The 18,355-nt window shown below is 42.3% G+C and overlaps 1 protein-coding gene across 1 annotated transcript in view; it reads right to left on the bottom strand.

The window, feature by feature from the left end:
• LOC311099362 (DENN domain-containing protein 1A-like) overlaps positions 1-3,042 on the bottom strand; it is a gene marked incomplete at its 3' end in the record, with an annotated part of 209,290 nt that extends 206,248 nt beyond the window's left edge. The window contains exon 1 of the mRNA XM_084140078.1: positions 2,891-3,042. Coding sequence (XP_083996204.1) covers positions 2,891-2,907 — 17 coding nt within the window. The 5' untranslated portion in view covers positions 2,908-3,042. The remainder of the gene's footprint in view (positions 1-2,890) is intronic.
• Between the last annotated feature and the right edge of the window lie 15,313 nt (positions 3,043-18,355).

Genomic DNA, 18,355 nt, shown 5'->3' with positions numbered 1-18,355 from the left:
CTTTGCTTTCTTGGGTACAGGAACAATGGTGGCCATCTTAAAGCATGTGGGTACAGCAGACTGGCAAAGGGAGAGATTGAATATCTCACTATCAAATGCCGACCGTATTATCTCCCAAGAAAATGTTATTCGTTTATAGTCACGGCCGTGTATATACAGAATATTTTATGCTGGAGCAGAATTCTACTGTCACTTTTTTTAATTGTCTGAACAGTTACCAATTGTCGCTATCAACAGTTGAAGTCGGAAGTTTACATACACCTTACCCAAATACATTTAAACTCAATTTTTCACAATTCCTGACATTTAATCCTAGTAAGAATTCCCTGTCTTAGGTCAGTTAGGATCACCACTTTATTTTAAGAATGTGAAATGTCAGAATAATAGTAGAGAGAATTATTTATTTCAGCTTTTATTTATTTCATCACATTCCCAGTGGGTCAGAAGTTTACACACACTCAATTAGTATTTGGTAGCATTGCCTTCAAATTGTTTAACTTGGGTCAAACGTTTCGGGTAGCCTTCCACAAGCTTCCCACAATAAGTTAGGTGAATTTTGGCCCACTCCTCCTGACAGAGCTGGTGTAACTGAGTCAGGTTTGTAGGCCTCTGTGCTCGCACACGCTTTTTCAGTTCTGCCCACAAATGTTCTATAGGATTGAGGTCAGGGCTTTGTGATGGCCACTCCAATACCTTGACTTTGTTGTCCTTAAGCCATTTTTCCACAACTTTGGAAGTAAGCTTGGGGTCATTGTCCATTTGTAAGACCCATTTGCGACCAAGCTTTAACTTCCTGACTGATGTCTTGAGATGTTGCTTCAATATATCCACATAATTTTCCTTCCTCGTGATGCCATCTATTTTGTGAAGTGCACCAGTCCCTCCTGCAGCAAAGCACCCCCGTGCTTCACGGTTGGGATGGTGTTCTTCGGCTTGCAAGAGCCCCGTTTTTCCTCCAAACATAACAATGGTCATTATGGCCAAACAGTTCTATTTTTGCTTCATCAGACCAGAGGACATTTCTCCAAAAAGTATGATCTTTGTCCCCATGTGCAGTTGCAAACCATAGTCTGGCTTTTTTATAGCGGTTTTGGAGCAGTGGCTTCTTCCTTGCTGAGCGGCCAATCAGGTTGTCGATATAGGACTTGTTTTACTGTGTCTATACATACTTTTGTACTTGTTTCCTCCAGCATCTCCACAAGGTACTTTGCTGTTGTTCTGGGATTTACTTGCACTTTTCGCACCAAAGTACATTCTTCTCTAGGAGACAGAACGCGTCTCCTTCCTGAGCGGTATGGCGGCTGCGTGGTCCCATGGTGTTTATACTTGCGTACTAATGTTTGTACAGATGAACGTGGTACCTTCAGGCGTTTGGAAATTGCTCCCAAGGATGAACCAGACTTGTGGAGGTCTACAATTTTTTGGCTGATTTCTTTTGATTTTCCCATGTTGTCAAGCAAAGAGGCACTGAGTTTGAAGGTAGCCCTTGAAATACATCCAAAGGTACACCTCCAATTGACTCAAATGATGTCAATTAGCCTATCAGAAGCTTCTAAAGCCATGGAGGAATTTTCCAAGTTGTTTAAAGGCACAGTCAACTTAGTGTTTGTAAACTTCTGACCCACTGGAATTGTGATACACTGAATTATAAGTGAAATAATCTGTCTGTAAACAATTGTTGGAAAAATTACTTGCGTCATGCACAAAGTAGATATCCTAACCTACTTGCCAAAACTATAGTTTGTGGAGTGGTTGAAAAACGATTTTTAATGCCTCCAACCTAAGTGTATGTAAACTTCCGACTTCAACTGTACATGTTACTGTAGCTGCTTTCTATGTCTGTAAAGGGTTGCGGTAGATATAACTTCATTGCCGGCCCTAGCGGTCATACATACTTAATAGGACCATTATTTTGCATTGTAAATTGACATGGAATTTTCTGATTTTTTCTTAACCTTTTAACAGAAAACCAAAAAGAAAAAAAATGATTTCGACTGACTGACAAACGCTGCCTGTCTGTCTGTCTCATCCAGACACATTCATTACTATGGGACAGCTGGAGATCGAATTTGAATATTGAAACAATGTTGCAAATGTCGGAGAGATGACAGCAATGTTTATACAAATCTCTGCTGTTGAAAACTAAATGTTAGTCTAAAAGAAATGTGAGATAATGTCTAGATGCTTTTTATAGTGGAAATCAAGATTATAAATTGCTTGTATGCGCTGATGAGACAGTGGATTGCGCTGTTAGATGGAACAGAGTAAATAGGCATTTTAACGTCATAAATTTAGCTGGTGGTAACTTGTGGAATAGACACCGGATGGAATGCGGTTTTAACCAATCAGCATTCAGGATTAGACCCACCCGTTGTATAATTCAGTGATACATAACAAGCGATACAATGTAGCAATAGTAGCTGGCAACGTTGTCATAATTGTGCGGGAAGGCTAGACTTGCAACATTGTATCAATACGCATGTTTATAACACTTTCCGATACATTACACTCATTCCATCCACAGAATGTTTTTCCTGATGTGAAACTGGGTACCTAATCAAGACCAACCATGTCTGTCTCCAATGTTTACATGCTCTTCCATCCATAGTCGTGGGCTAGACAGCAGGACGTAGGCTATTGAAATAACAGAGACGTCACGTGTGTATATCCATACCTGTGTTCTCTGCATACAGTAGTGTGTGACATACTCTCATTGATTAGTAAATATTACTATTTTGCAATAAATACGCGGTGGTAAGGTAAACAAGTCATTCTGTCTGTCGCAACAAGTCCGGGCCTTGCACTGCCTATCTCGCCCTCTAGTCTTGCGAACAATGTAGCCTATTTGCATTTGGGAAGCAAGGAAAGGCAACAAATAAATGACTCTTACTTGATACGGGACCCCATCTTTAATTCTCACAGTGTCCAAGTCTAGTGTCGTTAATATGCGGCGTTCACCCGTTTCTCGAGGGCTATTTTTCTTATAGCCTGTCAGATAGTCCTGGGTATCGCCATGGTTTCCACGCGCTGATCACGCTACCATCGTAGATTGAACCGTGGGACTTGTAGTTCCGTAAGAGCAAAACATGTAAGCCTCAACAACACCGCTCTGCCTCATTATCAACTACATGTACCACAAACTAATCTTCGGCTACGTTTGAGTCGCATGATGCGGACGAGAGGAACGTTTTAATTGGATCTGTGCTATCCGGGATCCTTTGGACGTCCCTACCACCCATTGAAGTTTAAATGTAAAATGGTTAAGGTTAGGGTTAGCCTAAGGGTAGGGTTTAAGATTAGGGTTAGGGACGTCCCAAGAAATCCGAATAGCACTGACCGTTTTAATTGCCACAGTATAATTAAACGGTGATCCAATTAACTAAAAAGCACTATCCAATTTTGTTCTGTTCACACATTCTGTCTTTCTCAGTATGAGGAACTCGAAATTCACGAAATGCTCTGTCCATTAACTCATGGGACAAAATGTGATGGTTGGTTCATAACATAAACCAGGTTTCCATCCAACCTTTTTGTATGATTAAAGTCATACGTTAAAAAAAATTAACTACAGCTGTGATGGAAACAGGACGTTTTGGTAGCCTGCCATTTTATAAATGCTGACAGATAATTTGTTTGTTCCACATGGTGGGATCTTTTTGTGTCTTAAAATTAATTATGCTAGAAATTTACTAGCCTATTTTAGTATTTTATTGGGATCCCCATTTGCTACTCCTCCTGGGGTCCAAACAGGAAACAAAACACAACAAATAAAATACATAATATACATAACACTACATAATACAATACAGAATACAATGCAAAATACAATACAAAATATATAAAAATGTCTCTCTTCACAGTCCCTATCATGCCTTAAGGTGTTATTTTATCAGATTTTTGAATCTGGTTTTATTGCTAGCTTGAGTTACCTTGGGTGGCAGAGAGTTCCATGTAGTCATGGATATATTTAATACTGTGCATTTCCCAGCCTCTGTTCTGGACCTGGGGACTATGAATAGACCTCTGGCTGCATGCCTTGTGTTGTACCGATGAGTCTCCGAACTGTGTGCCAACTGCTTGAACAGACAGTTCGGTACTTTTAACCCATCAACACCTAGCACAATGACCAATAATGATGCAGTCAATCTCCTCTCCTCAACCTTGAGCCAGGAGAGATTGACATGCATACCACTGACATTCGCTCTCCGTGTACATCTAAGTGCAAAACGTGCTGTTCTGTTCTGGACCAACTGCAATTTTCCAATGTCCTTCTTTGCCGCACATGACCACACACAACTGGGCAGTAATCCAGGTGTGACAAAACTAGGGCCTGTAGGACCTGCCTGGTTGATTAACATGTCAAGAAAGCAGAGCAAAGCCTTATCATGCACAGACATATTCCCATTTTAGCAACCATTGAGTCTATATGTTTTGACCATGACAGCTTGCTATTTAGGGTTACACCCAGCAGTTTAGTCTCTTCAACTTGCTCAATCACCACATTATTCAGTAATAGATCTCTAGATGAGGTTTAGAGTTGAGTGAGTGATTTGTCCCAAAAAACGATGCTTTTAGTTTTTGAGATATATAGATACAGCCTATTGCTAGTTACCCATTCTAAAACTGACTGGAGCTCTATGTTAAGGGTGTCAGTTATTTATTTTACTGTTGTAGCTGACGTGTATACTGTACTTACGTATATACTGTACGGTTGCGTCGTCAGCATACATAGATACATGCGGTAGGTGGTGGAAATGCCTTTATGTGCACATTTTGCATATTGATAAACTATAATGACCATCATCTTTCCCCCTTCTGATAACCAGGTGGCGAATCGCATCTCTGCATGTCTGGCAGACATATCAGTATGGATGACGGATCACCACCTCAAGCTGAACCCTGGCAAGACGGAGCTGCTCTTCCTCCCGGGGAAGGACTGCCCGTTCCATGATCTCGCCATCACGGTTGACAACTCCGCTGTGTCCTCCTCCCAGAGTGCGAAGAGCCTAGGCGTGACCCTGGACAACACCCTGTCGTTCTCCGCCAACATCAAGGCGGTGACCCGCTCCTGCAGGTTCATGCTCTACAACATTCGGAGAGTACGACCCTGCCTTACACAGGAAGCGGCACAGGTCCTAATCCAGGCACTTGTCATCTCCCGTCTGGACTACTGCAACTCGCTGTTGGCTGGCCTCCCTGCCTGTGCCATTAAACCCCTACAACTCATCCAGAATGCCGCAGCCCGTCTTGTGTTCAACCTTCCCAAGTTCTCTCACGTCACCCCCCTCCTCCGCACACTCCACTGGCTTCCAGTTGAAGCTCGCATCCGCTACAAGACCATGGTGCTTGCCTATGGAGCAGTGAGGGGAACGGCACCTCTGTACCTTCGGGCTCTGATCAGTCCCTACACCCAAACGAGGGCATTGCGTTCATCCACCTCTGGCCTGCTGGCTCCCCTTCCTCTGCGGAAGCATAGTTCCCGCTCAGCCCAGTCAAAACTGTTCGCTGCTCTGGCACCCCAATGGTGGAACAAGCTCCCTCACGACGCCAGGACAGCGGAGTCACTCACCACCTTCCGGAGACATTTGAAACCCCACCTCTTTAAGGAATACCTGGGATAGGATAAAGTAATCCTTCTACCCCCCCCCCCCCCCAAAAAAAATTGTAAAGTGGTTATCCCACTGGCTATAGGGTGAACGCACCAATTGGTGAGTCGCTCTGGATAAGAGCGTCTGCTAAATGACGTAAATGTGCCCCTGAGCAAGGCACTTAACCCTAATTGCTCCTGTAAGTCGCTCTGGATAAGAGCGTCTGCTAAATGACTAAAATGTAATGTAAAAATGTAATCATATCGAAGTAAACTTGGAGTCACACGATGACTTGGTGTGTGGTCCTCCCACTATGACTCAGAAAAAATGGTTATTTGGGTTCTATATAGAACCTTTTGGTTCTTTGGACGAGATTAAAATGTACTTGCTGCTTGCTATGATTTAGATATGTTGTCTCACCTAGCTATCAGGGTGGGAAATGTACTTTGTGGACCACCAGCCACTGTGGCAAGTAGATAAATTGGCCCAGCGTCGTCCAGGTTTGGCCGGTGTAGGCCTTCATTGTAAATAAGAATTTGTTCTTAACTGACTTGCCTAGTTAAATAAAGGTTAAATAAAAAATAAAAATAAAAATAAACTAATACATTTTTGCCATAACTACACCAAAAAAACAAAAAACAAAAAGATAAGCGTGCTTTCTAATGTTTCTAGAACAAGAAAAGTATTACTACACTGAAAAAAATATATAAACACAATTTTTTTACTGAGTTACAGTTCATATAAGGAAATCAGTCAATTGAAATAAATAAATTAGGCCCTAATCTATGGATTGCACATGACTGGGAATGCAGGTCTGTTGGTCACAAATACCTTTAAAAAAGGTAGGGTCGTGGAACCAGTCAGTATCTGGTGTGACCACCATTTGCCTCATGCAGCAAAACACATCTCCTTCACATAGAGTTGATCAGGCTGTTGATTGTGGCCTGTGGAATGTTGTCCCACTCCTCTTCAATGGCTGTGTGAAGTTGCTGGATATTGGTGGGAATTGGAACATGCTGTCGTACACGTCGATCCAGAGCATCCCAAACATGCTCAATGGGTGACATGTCTGATGAGTATGCAGGCCATGGAAGAACTAGGACATACAGTGGGGGAAAAAAGTATTTAGTCAGCCACCAATTGTGCAAGTTCTCCCACTTAAAAAGATGAGAGAGGCCTGTAATTTTCATCATAGGTACACGTCAACTATGACAGACAAATTGAGGAAAAGAAATCCAGAAAATCACATTGTAGGATTTTTAATGAATTTATTTGCAAATTATGGTGGAAAATAAGTATTTGGTCACCTACAAACAAGCAAGATTTCTGGCTCTCACAGACCTGTAACTTCTTCTTTAAGAGGCTCCTCTGTCCTCCACTCGTTACCTGTATTAATGGCACCTGTTTGAACTTGTTATCAGTATAAAATACACCTGTCCACAATCTCAAACAGTCACACTCCAAACTCCACTATGGCCAAGACCAAAGAGCTGTCAAAGGACACCAGAAACAAAATTGTAGACCTGCACCAGGCTGGGAAGACTGAATCTCCAATAGGTAAGCAGCTTGGTTTGAAGAAATCAACTGTGGGAACAATTATTAGGAAATGGAAGACATACAAGACCACTGATAATCTCCCTCGATCTGGGGCTCCACGCAAGATCTCACCCCGTGGGGTCAAAATTATCACAAGAACGGTGAGCAAAAATCCCAGAACCACACGGGGGGACCTAGTGAATGACCTGCAGAGAGCTGGGACCAAAGTAACAAAGCCTACCATCAGTAACACACTACGCCACCAGGGACTCAAATCCTGCAGTGCCAGACGTGTCCCCCTGCTTAAGCCAGTACATGTCCAGGCCCATCTGAAGTTTGCTAGAGTGCATTTGGATGATCCAGAAGAGGATTGGGAGAATGTCATATGGTCAGATGAAACCAAAATAGAACTTTTTGGTAAAAACTCAACTCGTCGTGTTTGGAGGACAAAGAATGCTGAGTTGCATCCAAAGAACACCATACCTACTGTGAAGCATGGGGGTGGAAACATCATGCTTTGGGGCTGTTTTTCTGCAAAGGGACCAGGACGACTGATCCGTGTAAAGGAAAGAATGAATGGGGCCATTTATTGTGAGATTTTGAGTGAAAACCTCCTTCCATCAGCAAGGGCATTAAAGATGAAACGTGGCTGGGTCTTTCAGCATGACAATGATCCCAAACACACCGCCCGGGCAACGAAGGAGTGGCTTCGTAAGAAGCATTTTAAGGTCCTGGAGTGGCCTAGCCAGTGTCCAGATCTCAACCCCATAGAAAATCTTTGGAGGGAGTTGAAAGTCCGTGTTGCCCAGCGACAGCCCCAAAACATCACTGCTCTAGAGGAGATCTGCATGGAGGAATGGGCCAAAATACCAGCAACAGTGTGTGAAAACCTTGTGAAGACTTACAGAAAACGTTTGACCTGTGTCATTGCCAACAAAGGGTATATAACAAAGTATTGAGAAACTTTTGTTATTGACCAAATACTTATTTTCCACCATAATTTGCAAATAAATTCATTAAAAATCCTACAATGTGATTTTCTGGAAAAATAATTCTCAATTTGTCTGTCATAGTTGACGTGTACCTATGATGAAAATTACAGGCCTCTCTCATATTTTTAAGTGGGAGAACTTGCACAATTGGTGGCTGACTAAATACTTTTTTTCCCCACTGTATTCAGCTTCCAGGAATTGTGTACAGATCTTGCAACATGGGGCTGTGCATTATCATGCTGAAACATGAGGTGATGGCGGCAGATGAATGGCATGCCAATGGGCCTCAGGATCTCGTCACGGTATCTCTGTGCATTCAAATTGCCATCGATAAAATGCAATTGTGTTCGCCACCATGGGGCACTCTGTTCACAACATTGACATCAGCAAACCGCTCGCCCACATGACGCAATACACGATGTCACCAATTTGTAAGTCGCTCTGGATAAGAGCGTCTGCTAAATGACTTCAATGTAAATATTAAATGTCTGCCATCTGCCCGGTACAGTTGAAACCGGGATTCATCCCAGCGTGCCAGTGGCCATCGAAGGTGAGCATTTGCCCACTGAAGTCGGTTACGACGGTGAACTGCAGTCAGGTCAAGACCCTGGTGAGGATAACGAGCACGCAGATGGGCTTTTCTGAGAAGGTTTTTGACAGTTTGTGCAGAAATCATTCAGTTGTGCCAACCCACAGTTTCATTTTGTGCACAACATTTGAGAGAAATAAGCTTTTTGTTGCGTATGAAAAATGTCTGGGATATTTTATTTCAGCTCATGAAACATGGGACCAACACTTTACATGTTGCTTTTATATTGTTGTTCAGTGTATACACCCAGTGAAGGCAAAGAACCTTGAGGGTTCTATCCCTACCCCAGAGTGTAAAATAAAACCGCTAACAAACACTCACCCATTCATGTCAAACTCTGAAATCACAGCTAACATTCCCTTTTAATTTGTTTCAGCTGTTTTGCATTGACATATACACTGCTCAAAAAAATAAAGGGAACACTTAAACAACACAATGTAACTCCAAGTCAATCACACTTCTGTGAAATCAAACTGTCCACTTAGGAAGCAACACTGATTGACAATAAATTTCACATGCTGTTGTGCAAATGGAATAGACAACAGGTGGAAATTATAGGCAATTAGCAAGACAACCCCAATAAAGGACTGGTTTTGCAGGTGGTGACCACAGACCACTTCTCACTTCCTATGCTTCCTGGCTGATGTTTTGGTCACTTTTGAATGCTGGCGGTGCTTTCACTCTAGTGGTAGCATGAGACGGAGTCTACAACCCACACAAGTGGCTCAGGTAGTGCAGCTCATCCAGGATGGCACATCAATGCGAGCTGTGGCAAGAAGGTTTGCTGTGTCTGTCAGCGTAGTGTCCAGAGCATGGAGGCGCTACCAGGAGACAGGCCAGTACATCAGGAGACGTGGAGGAGGCCGTAGGAGGGCAACAACCCAGCAGCAGGACTGCTACCTCCGCCTTTGTGCAAGGAGGAGCAGGAGGAGCACTGCCAGAGCCCTGCAAAATGACCTCCAGCAGGCCACAAATGTGCATGTGTCTGCTCAAACGGTCAGAAACAGACTCCATGAGGGTGGTATGAGGGCCCGACGTCCACAGGTGGGGGTTGTGCTTACAGCCCAACACCGTGCAGGACGTTTGGCATTTGCCAGAGAACACCAAGATTGGCAAATTCGCCACTGGCGCCCTGTGCTCTTCACAGATGAAAGCAGGTTCACACTGAGCACATGTGACAGACGTGACAGAGTCTGGAGACGCCGTGGAGAACGTTCTGCTGCCTGCAACATCCTCCAGCATGACCGGTTTGGCGGTGGGTCAGTCATGGTGTGGGGTGGCATTTCTTTGGGGGGCCGCACAGCCCTCCATGTGCTCGCCAGAGGTAGCCTGACTGCCATTAGGTACCGAGATGAGATCCTCAGACCCCTTGTGAGACCATATGCTGGTGCGGTTGGCCCTGGGTTCCTCCTAATGCAAGACAATGCTAGACCTCATGTGGCTGGAGTGTGTCAGCAGTTCCTGCAAGAGGAAGGCATTGATGCTATGGACTGGCCCGCCCGTTCCCCAGACCTGAATCCAATTGAGCACATCTGGGACATCATGTCTCGCTCCATCCACCAACGCCACGTTGCACCACAGACTGTCCAGGAGTTGGCGGATGCTTTAGTCCAGGTCTGGGAGGAGATCCCTCAGGAGACCATCCGCCACCTCATCAGGAGCATGCCCAGGCGTTGTAGGGAGGTCATACAGGCACGTGGAGGCCACACACACTACTGAGCCTCATTTTGACTTGTTTTAAGGACATTACATCAAAGTTGGATCAGCCTGTAGTGTGGTTTTCCACTTTAATTTTGAGGGTGACTCCAAATCCAGACCTCCATGGGTTGATAAATTTGATTGCCATTGATAATTTTTGTGTGATTTTGTTGTCAGCACATTCAACTATGTAAAGAAAAAAGTATTTAATAAGATTATTTCATTCATTCAGATCTAGGATGTGTTATTTTAGTGTTCCCTTAATTTTTTTGAGCAGTGTATATTTGGCTATATCCATATTAATGATGCTGCTGCATGATTTCGACTGGTCAGAAAAATGGCTAGCTTAGGTCCGACACAATGGCAGGGGGAAGATCATATTCATAATTTGCAACATTGTTGCCAAGGTCTGAGTGGCAAACAGAAAGGGTTATACTAACCTATGCTGTTGCAATCTAAATGCTTGCTAGAAGCAAGAGGAAATAATGTTTAATAAAAGCACACACTCTTTTATAAGAAAGGGGTTTTATATAGAACCTTTTGTGCAATTAAACATTTAACTGCCATCCCAATTCAAAAACCAACTTCCATTCCAGCATGAGGATGCAAGAGGACAGTTGTTGTACCAACTTGCAAGTAGCCTAACCTACCAATAAGCGCATTATTTTTCAATGTATTAAGGTAAGCAAAGTTGATTATTTAATTCAAATATATGAAGCCAAAGTCATATGATAAACTATAGGCTAGATAAATAAAGTTGAAACGTTAATAGATTTTTAGCACGTTTGTAAGCTAACTAGCTCTGCTAACGTTAGCTAAACAGAAAAAGCTAGCTAGGCTATTTTAATTTGCCACTTTACAAGCTAGCCAGTTAACTCTTTCAAATAAACATGTTTAATTATGGGATATGCCAAATAGAGCTACAGACCCAGCCTGACATTGGCAATTAGCTAATTGTTACTGTTATTTCAGTATTTCAGTGTGGAGTGAATTGAGGGGACTATGTTTCATGAAGCCATTAGAAGACTTGCTGACTGAGTGGAGGTACACTACATGGCCAAAGGTATGTGGACACCTGAACATCTCATTCCAAAATCATGGGCATTAATATGGAGTTGGTCACCCCTTCGCTGCTATAACAGCCTCCACTCTTCTGGGAAGGCTTTCCACTAGATGTTAGAACATTGCAGCGGGGACTTGCTTCCATTCAGCCACAAGCTTTAGTGAGGTCGGGCACTAATGATGGGCGATTAGGCCTGGCTCGCAGTCCGCGTTCCAATTCATCCCAAAGGTGTTCGATGGGGTTGAGGTCAAGGCTCTGTGCAGGCCAGTCAAGTTCTTCCACACCGATCTCGACAAACCATTTCGGTATGGACCTTGCTTTGTGCACAGGGGCATTGTCATGAAGAAACAGGAAAGGGTCTTATTTGGTTGAGACATTGATCACCCATATTCACACACTCAAAAATACAAAAAGTTAGTTGAATTTCCAATGTGTTATCACTATGCTTTCAACCATCTAAAAGCACAACCAAATTCACCCACATTTCTATCACTGATTTTTCAACCAAAGTACACCAAAGTTCAAATGGGAATACAATGTCAGATATTTTGTTTATTTATACAACAGATTAATGTGTTATCAAGAACCAGGTTTCCATCCAACCTTTTTATGGGAGTAAAGTACGTCAGATAAAAAAATGTCATGACAGGCCTGTTGGAAACAGCAAATTCGGTAAACTTTCCAAATGTCACCAAACAAAATATGCTAGACAAGGTGGGATCTATTTGTGTCAGTAAAATGTATTATGCAAGAAATGGCAATGATATGTTGTGTGGTCCTCACACTATGACTTGGGAAAGAATGCAGTTTATTAGGCTACAAATGAAATATTATGATGAACTTCACAAGGTGGTGAAAGTGCATGCCGTGATTGATGCTCCTTTCCAATAACTACTGAGTGTCTAATTCTGGAGACATGATGATTGATGCTTTGCTGCCTTTTGACAAATAAAAATAATCTAGCTCACTCGATTCTTCTTCTTCTTCTATGATATCATGGCGGTCTGCAAACAAACGTTTAAGTGCATGCCGCCACCTACTGTGCTGAAATGTACGATCAATCATAATCTGCCCAATTCTATACTAACATGAAAATAAAAATTTAAAAAACAAATAAATCCCTACTAACTCCTATCCCCCCCCCCCCCCCCCCCCCCCCCCAACCATTACAACAGTAACATCGGTTAACCCCAATATCTATTTTGCTGTCTCCACAATAACCTTCAACCTGGCATTTCTGCTTTCCACAAATCTAGTCATATTGATAACCTTACCAATAAAAGCTATAAAGTCAACTTTACTAATTATCAAAGTGTCCTTTGACACCTCACATTCATGACCGCAAGATTTCTGAACAGGCCTCGAAACAATGCCAGAACCAGCAGAAACACCAGCACCAACATTAGGTCCACTTAGTACAGGAGCAGCCATGGAAGCTCCATCATTCCACACGATAGTTCCACCAATCTGTCTTACAGCCTCTGCATACGATACATCATGACTAATTCTATATCTCTGAGCCTCTCTAGTCTCTCTCTGCACCTGGAATCCACCAAATGCTGCACTATGCCCCCCCCCCCCCCCACAATTACAACACTTAACCTTCACATTGCTCCTACATTCACCGTAATCATGTTCCCCTCCACACTTTACATATTTTCCTTGCTTTGCATTGAACAGCTACATGTCCCATTCTTTGGCATCTAAAACACTGCAACGGGGATGGGACAAATTCTCTGACATTGAAACTAAGATATCCTATCTGTACTTTTCCAGGCAAAACCTTCTCAAACATCAGCAGCACTGATAAGCTTTCACTTCTATGACCCTCTTTCCTACTGATCAACATTTTGGCCTCAATCACTCTTCCTCCCTTCACATTTTCTTTAAAATCATCTTTCAACATACAGTGCATTCGGAAAGTATTCAGACCCCTTCCCTTTTTCCACATTTTGTTACGTTACAGCCTTAATCTAAAATGGATTAAATAAAAACATGTCCTCATCAATCTACACACAATACCATATTCACAAAGCAAAAACAGGTTTGTAGAAAGTTTTGCAAATGTTAAAATTATTTGCATAAGTATTCAGACCCTTTGCTATGAGACTCGAAATTGAGCTCAGGTGCATCCTGTTTCCATTGATCATCCTTGAGATGTTTCTACAACTTGATTGAAGTCCACCTGTGGTAAATTCTATTGATTTGAATTTTTTTTACATTTTAGTCATTTAGCAGACGCTCTTATCCAGAGCGACTTACAGTTAGTGAGCGCATACATTTTTCATGCTGGCCCCCCGTGGGAATCGAACCCACCACCCTGGAGTTGCAAGCGCCATGCTCTACCAACTGAGCTACATGATTTAGAAAGGCACACACCTGTCTATATAAAGGTCCCACAGTTGACAGTGCATGTCAGAGCAAAAACCAAGCCATGAGGTCGAAGGAATTGTCCGTAGAGCTCCGAGATAGGACTGTGTCGAGACACAGATCTGGGGAAGGATATCAAAAAATGTCTGCAGCATTGGTCTACAAGAACACAGTGGCCTCCATCATTCTTAAATGGAAGAAGTTTGGAACCACCAAGACTCTTCCTAGAGCTGTCCACCCGTCCAAACTGAGAAGGGCCTTGGTCAGGGAGGTGACCAAGAATCCGAAGATTACTCTGACAGAGCTCCAGAGTTCCTCTGTGGAGATGGGAGAACCTTCCAGAAGGACAACCATCCTAAAGGACTCTCAGACCATGAGAAACAATATTGGCAGGACAGGCATATTTAACCGCAAAAGTTATTTTTATGCGCACTACGTCATCACGCACAGCCTTTTATCCGCAACAGGTCAATTTGATTAAGACATATCTGGTGGGATAATGCGCATATTGTTTTTATGCAGATTTTAGAATATTCGCGTGGAAATCTGTCTCCAATTGGATGGAAACCTAGTTTCTGTGATTCATCTAATAGCAAAACCAAATGACCTGGATTGCAGTTGAGATCAGGCCTACATTAAAAGTACATGGTGCAAGTGATCAATGCTGTTCGAGATTCTGCACAGCCTATTACAGCAATTGTATTTGTATTTATTAGGGAGATTACATAAAAAATACATAGTGCAAGTGATCAATGCTGTTCACTGATATTTATATTGTGAAGATCTCCACAGACCTGCAACCTTTGCATGCACGCCTTCTATGAATACATAATAAGACTTTTACAGTTACAGTAACCTCAAAATGTGGCCATGGATGAGTTACTCATTTTAAAGTTAAATAAAAACTGTTCCATTAGTTTGTAAGATAACCTTAATTTAGGCTATTTACTGTATTACAAAAGTAATATCGAATTGTGCAAGGTTGACAATGCAACCAAATATAAACATTTTAAGCGATGTATCTATTGCTTGGATAGTTTCATCTGAGCCACTGGCTTAATCTTATTATATAACTTGTATTTTTGGTTTAGTTGGAGACCTGAATCAAACATATAATTTGTTAACTTGTCATTAAGTCTATATGCTATTTACTGTATTGCAAAAATGATATTGAAATGTATTTGGTTGTCAACCAGGGCTGGATTACCGAACAGGCAGGCAGGGCACGTGTCCCGGGGCCCTCGACCTCAAGGAGGGTCCACAGATAGCCCCCAGATAGTATATGATAGCAAAATGTGTAGAATTGCAGGCAATTAGCTTTAAAACTGCAAATATTTATTTTAGCCTCATGACAAAATGTGTAGCATAGCATTATAAAACTGCACATTTGTCTCTCTGCACCATTGCAAAATGTGTGAAATGCAGTAAGTTAGCTAAGGTCGATGCCCTAGGGCCCCAAATGCGGTAGTCTGGCCCTATTCTCAACACAACCAAAAATCAACATTTGTCAACATTTGAGTTTTATCTTCTGCTTGGATAATAAAACATATACACTGTATACAGTGCATTCGGAAAGTATTCAGACCTCTTGACTTTTTCCACATTTTGTTACGTTGCCTTATTCTAAAATGAATTAAATTGTTTTTTTTCCACTCAATCTACACACAATACCCCATAATGACAAAGCAAAAACAGTTTTTTAGACATTCTTGCAAATTCATAAAAAATAAAAAACGGAAATAATAAATGTACATAAGTATTCATACCCTTTACTCAGTACCTTGTTGAAGCACCTTTGGCAGCGATTACAGCCTCGAGTCTTCTTGGGTATGACGCTACAAGCTTCGCACACCTGTATTTGGGGAGTTTCTCCCATTGTTCTCTGCAGATCCTCTCAAGCTCTGTCATGTTGGATGAGGAACGTCGCTGCACAGCTATTTTCAGGTCTCTCCAGAGATGTTAGATCGGGTTCAAGTCCGGGCTCTGGCTGGGCCACTCAAGGACATTCAGAAACTTGTCCCGAAGCCACTCCTGCGTTGTCTTGGCTGTGTGCTTAGGGTCATTGTCCTGTTGGAAGGCGAACCTTCGACCCCCAGTATGAGGTCTTGAGCGCTCTAGAGCAGGTTTTCATCAAGGATCTCTATGTACTTTGCGCCGTTCATCTTTCCCTTGATCCTGACTAGTCTCCCAGTCCCTGCCGCTGAAAAACATCCCCACAGCATGACGCTGCCACCACCACGCTTCACCGTAGGGATGGTGCCAGGTTTCCTCCAGATGTGACGCTTGGCATTCAGACCAAAGAGTTCAATCTTGATTTCATTAGACCAGATGCCTTTTGGCAAACTCCAAGCAGGCTGTCATGTGGCTTTTACTGAGGAGTGGCTTCCGTCTGGCCACTCTACCATAAAGGCCTGATTGGTGGAGTGCTGCAGAGATGGTTGTTCTTCTGGAAGGTTCTCCCATCTCCACAGAGGAAATCTGGAGCTCTGTCAGAGTGACCATCGGGTTCTTGGCCACCTCCCTGACCAAGGCCCTTCTCCCCCGATTGCTAAGTTTGGCTGGGCGGCCAGCTCTAGGAAGTGTCTTGGTGGTTCCAAACTTCTTCCATTTAAGAATGATGGAGGCCACTGTGTTCTTGGGGACCTTCAATGCTTCAGACATTTTCTGGTACCCTTACACAGATCTGTGCCTCGCTTTGTCATTATGGGGTATTGTGTGTAGATTGATGAGAGAAAATGTGTACTTAGTCCATTTTAGAATAAGGCTGTAACGTAACAAAATGTGGAAAAAGTCAAGGGTTCTCAATACTTCCCGAATGCATATAACACTATATATACAAAGGTATGTGGACATCCCTTCAAATTAGTGTATTCGGCTATTTCAGCCACACCTGTTGCTGACAGTTTATAAAATCGAGCACACAGCCATGCAATCTCCATAACAACATTGGCAGTAGCATGGCCTTACTGAAGAGCTCAGTGACTTTCAACGCGAGCACACAGCCATGCAATCTCCATAACAACATTGGCAGTAGCATGGCCTTACTGAAGAGCTCAGTGACTTTCAACGTGGCCTCGTCATAGGATGCCAGCTTTCCAACAAGTCAGTTCATCAAATTTGTGGAAAACGTCAATGGGTCTGAATACTTTCCGAATGCACTGTATATAGTGTATATGTTTTATTATCCAAGCAGAAGATAAAACTCCTTCAAATGTTGATTTTTGGTTGTGTTGACAATAGGGCCGGACTACCGCATTTGGGGCCCTGGGGCATCGACCTTCCCCGCCCAAAAAATCAGCTAACTTACTGCATTTGAACACAAAGTTAAAGAATAGGACTAACTCAAATCAAACTTTAAATGCACTTTAAATAAAGTTTGATGTGATTTAGTTATATTCTTTAACTTTGATTTTTGGTTCAGATGGAGGCGTGAATCCAACATATTAATATGTAGACAAACTGGAATTGAAGCCAGACTTAGTGTGTGGCACAGATGGAACTATCCAATCAGAATATACATCTCCTTCAAATGTTTATATTTGGTTGCGTTGACAACCAAAGACAATTCAATATCACTAAATAGATGGTAACTTTACAAGTAAAGTTGTGCGGCTTGCTAAAGCTCTTTAAAATTATGTATGTGGTAGTGGAAGATGTTAAAAAAGTTAACTTTAATTATATTAAATGACGTGTAGCTTATAAAGGCTTCATAAAGCCTTCATAAACACTACATAAATATGTTACAAATAATCTATAACCGTATGTCATGCTTTATAAAGGGTTAATAAATGTGACATAACTGTGTGACATAACCACCAATGTCAAATGCTTTATAATAATGGCCTTATAAATCATAGCAAATTGAGGCTTCACAAAGCATTTATAACCCTGTCATGCATCTTGGTAGAGCATTGCAATGCCAGGATATTGGGTTTGATTCCCGGGACCACTCATACGTAAAAATGTATTCACGCATGACTGTAAGTCGCATTAGATGAAAGCGTCTGCTAAATTGTATATATTGTATTATATTTCACTAAAACATTTCTAAGATGGCCCAACCGCTTTCCCTCTTGGATGCATAGTCAAAATTGGACCTGACCTCAACTTCCCCAAAATGCTGTGCTGCAGAATGACACACACTCTAAAGTGCATTCATGCACAACTCAAAACGTTGGTAGGGCCTTTTAAAATCAGTTTTTTTGCCTACTTCAGTTTTTTCCCCCAAATTCCGTTGTCTTGGTTTTGTCCTTTCAGGTTTCAGATTTTTTTTCTGGTTTACCCAATTTTTTCCCACACTTTTTTAATAGAAAAACCAAAAAAAATTATTTTCCGTGTTCACAACAATGCTTAAACCACATCAGGGGATGACTGTTGAGGTCTGGGAAAAATTTAAGTAGATTTTTGAGTGTAGTTGCCCTTTAATTCAGTGAGCATGCCCTGCACTGTTGTTTGGTTAGCAGGTTTTCTGTAGTGCAGTAAGCACACATGTTATGTCATTCAGCCTCCAATGGAATGG

This window comes from Coregonus lavaretus, assembly GCF_964263955.1.
Source record: "Coregonus lavaretus genome assembly, chromosome: 24".
NCBI lineage: Eukaryota > Metazoa > Chordata > Actinopteri > Salmoniformes > Salmonidae > Coregonus > Coregonus lavaretus.
This window is presented reverse-complemented; position numbering and strand designations above follow the sequence as displayed.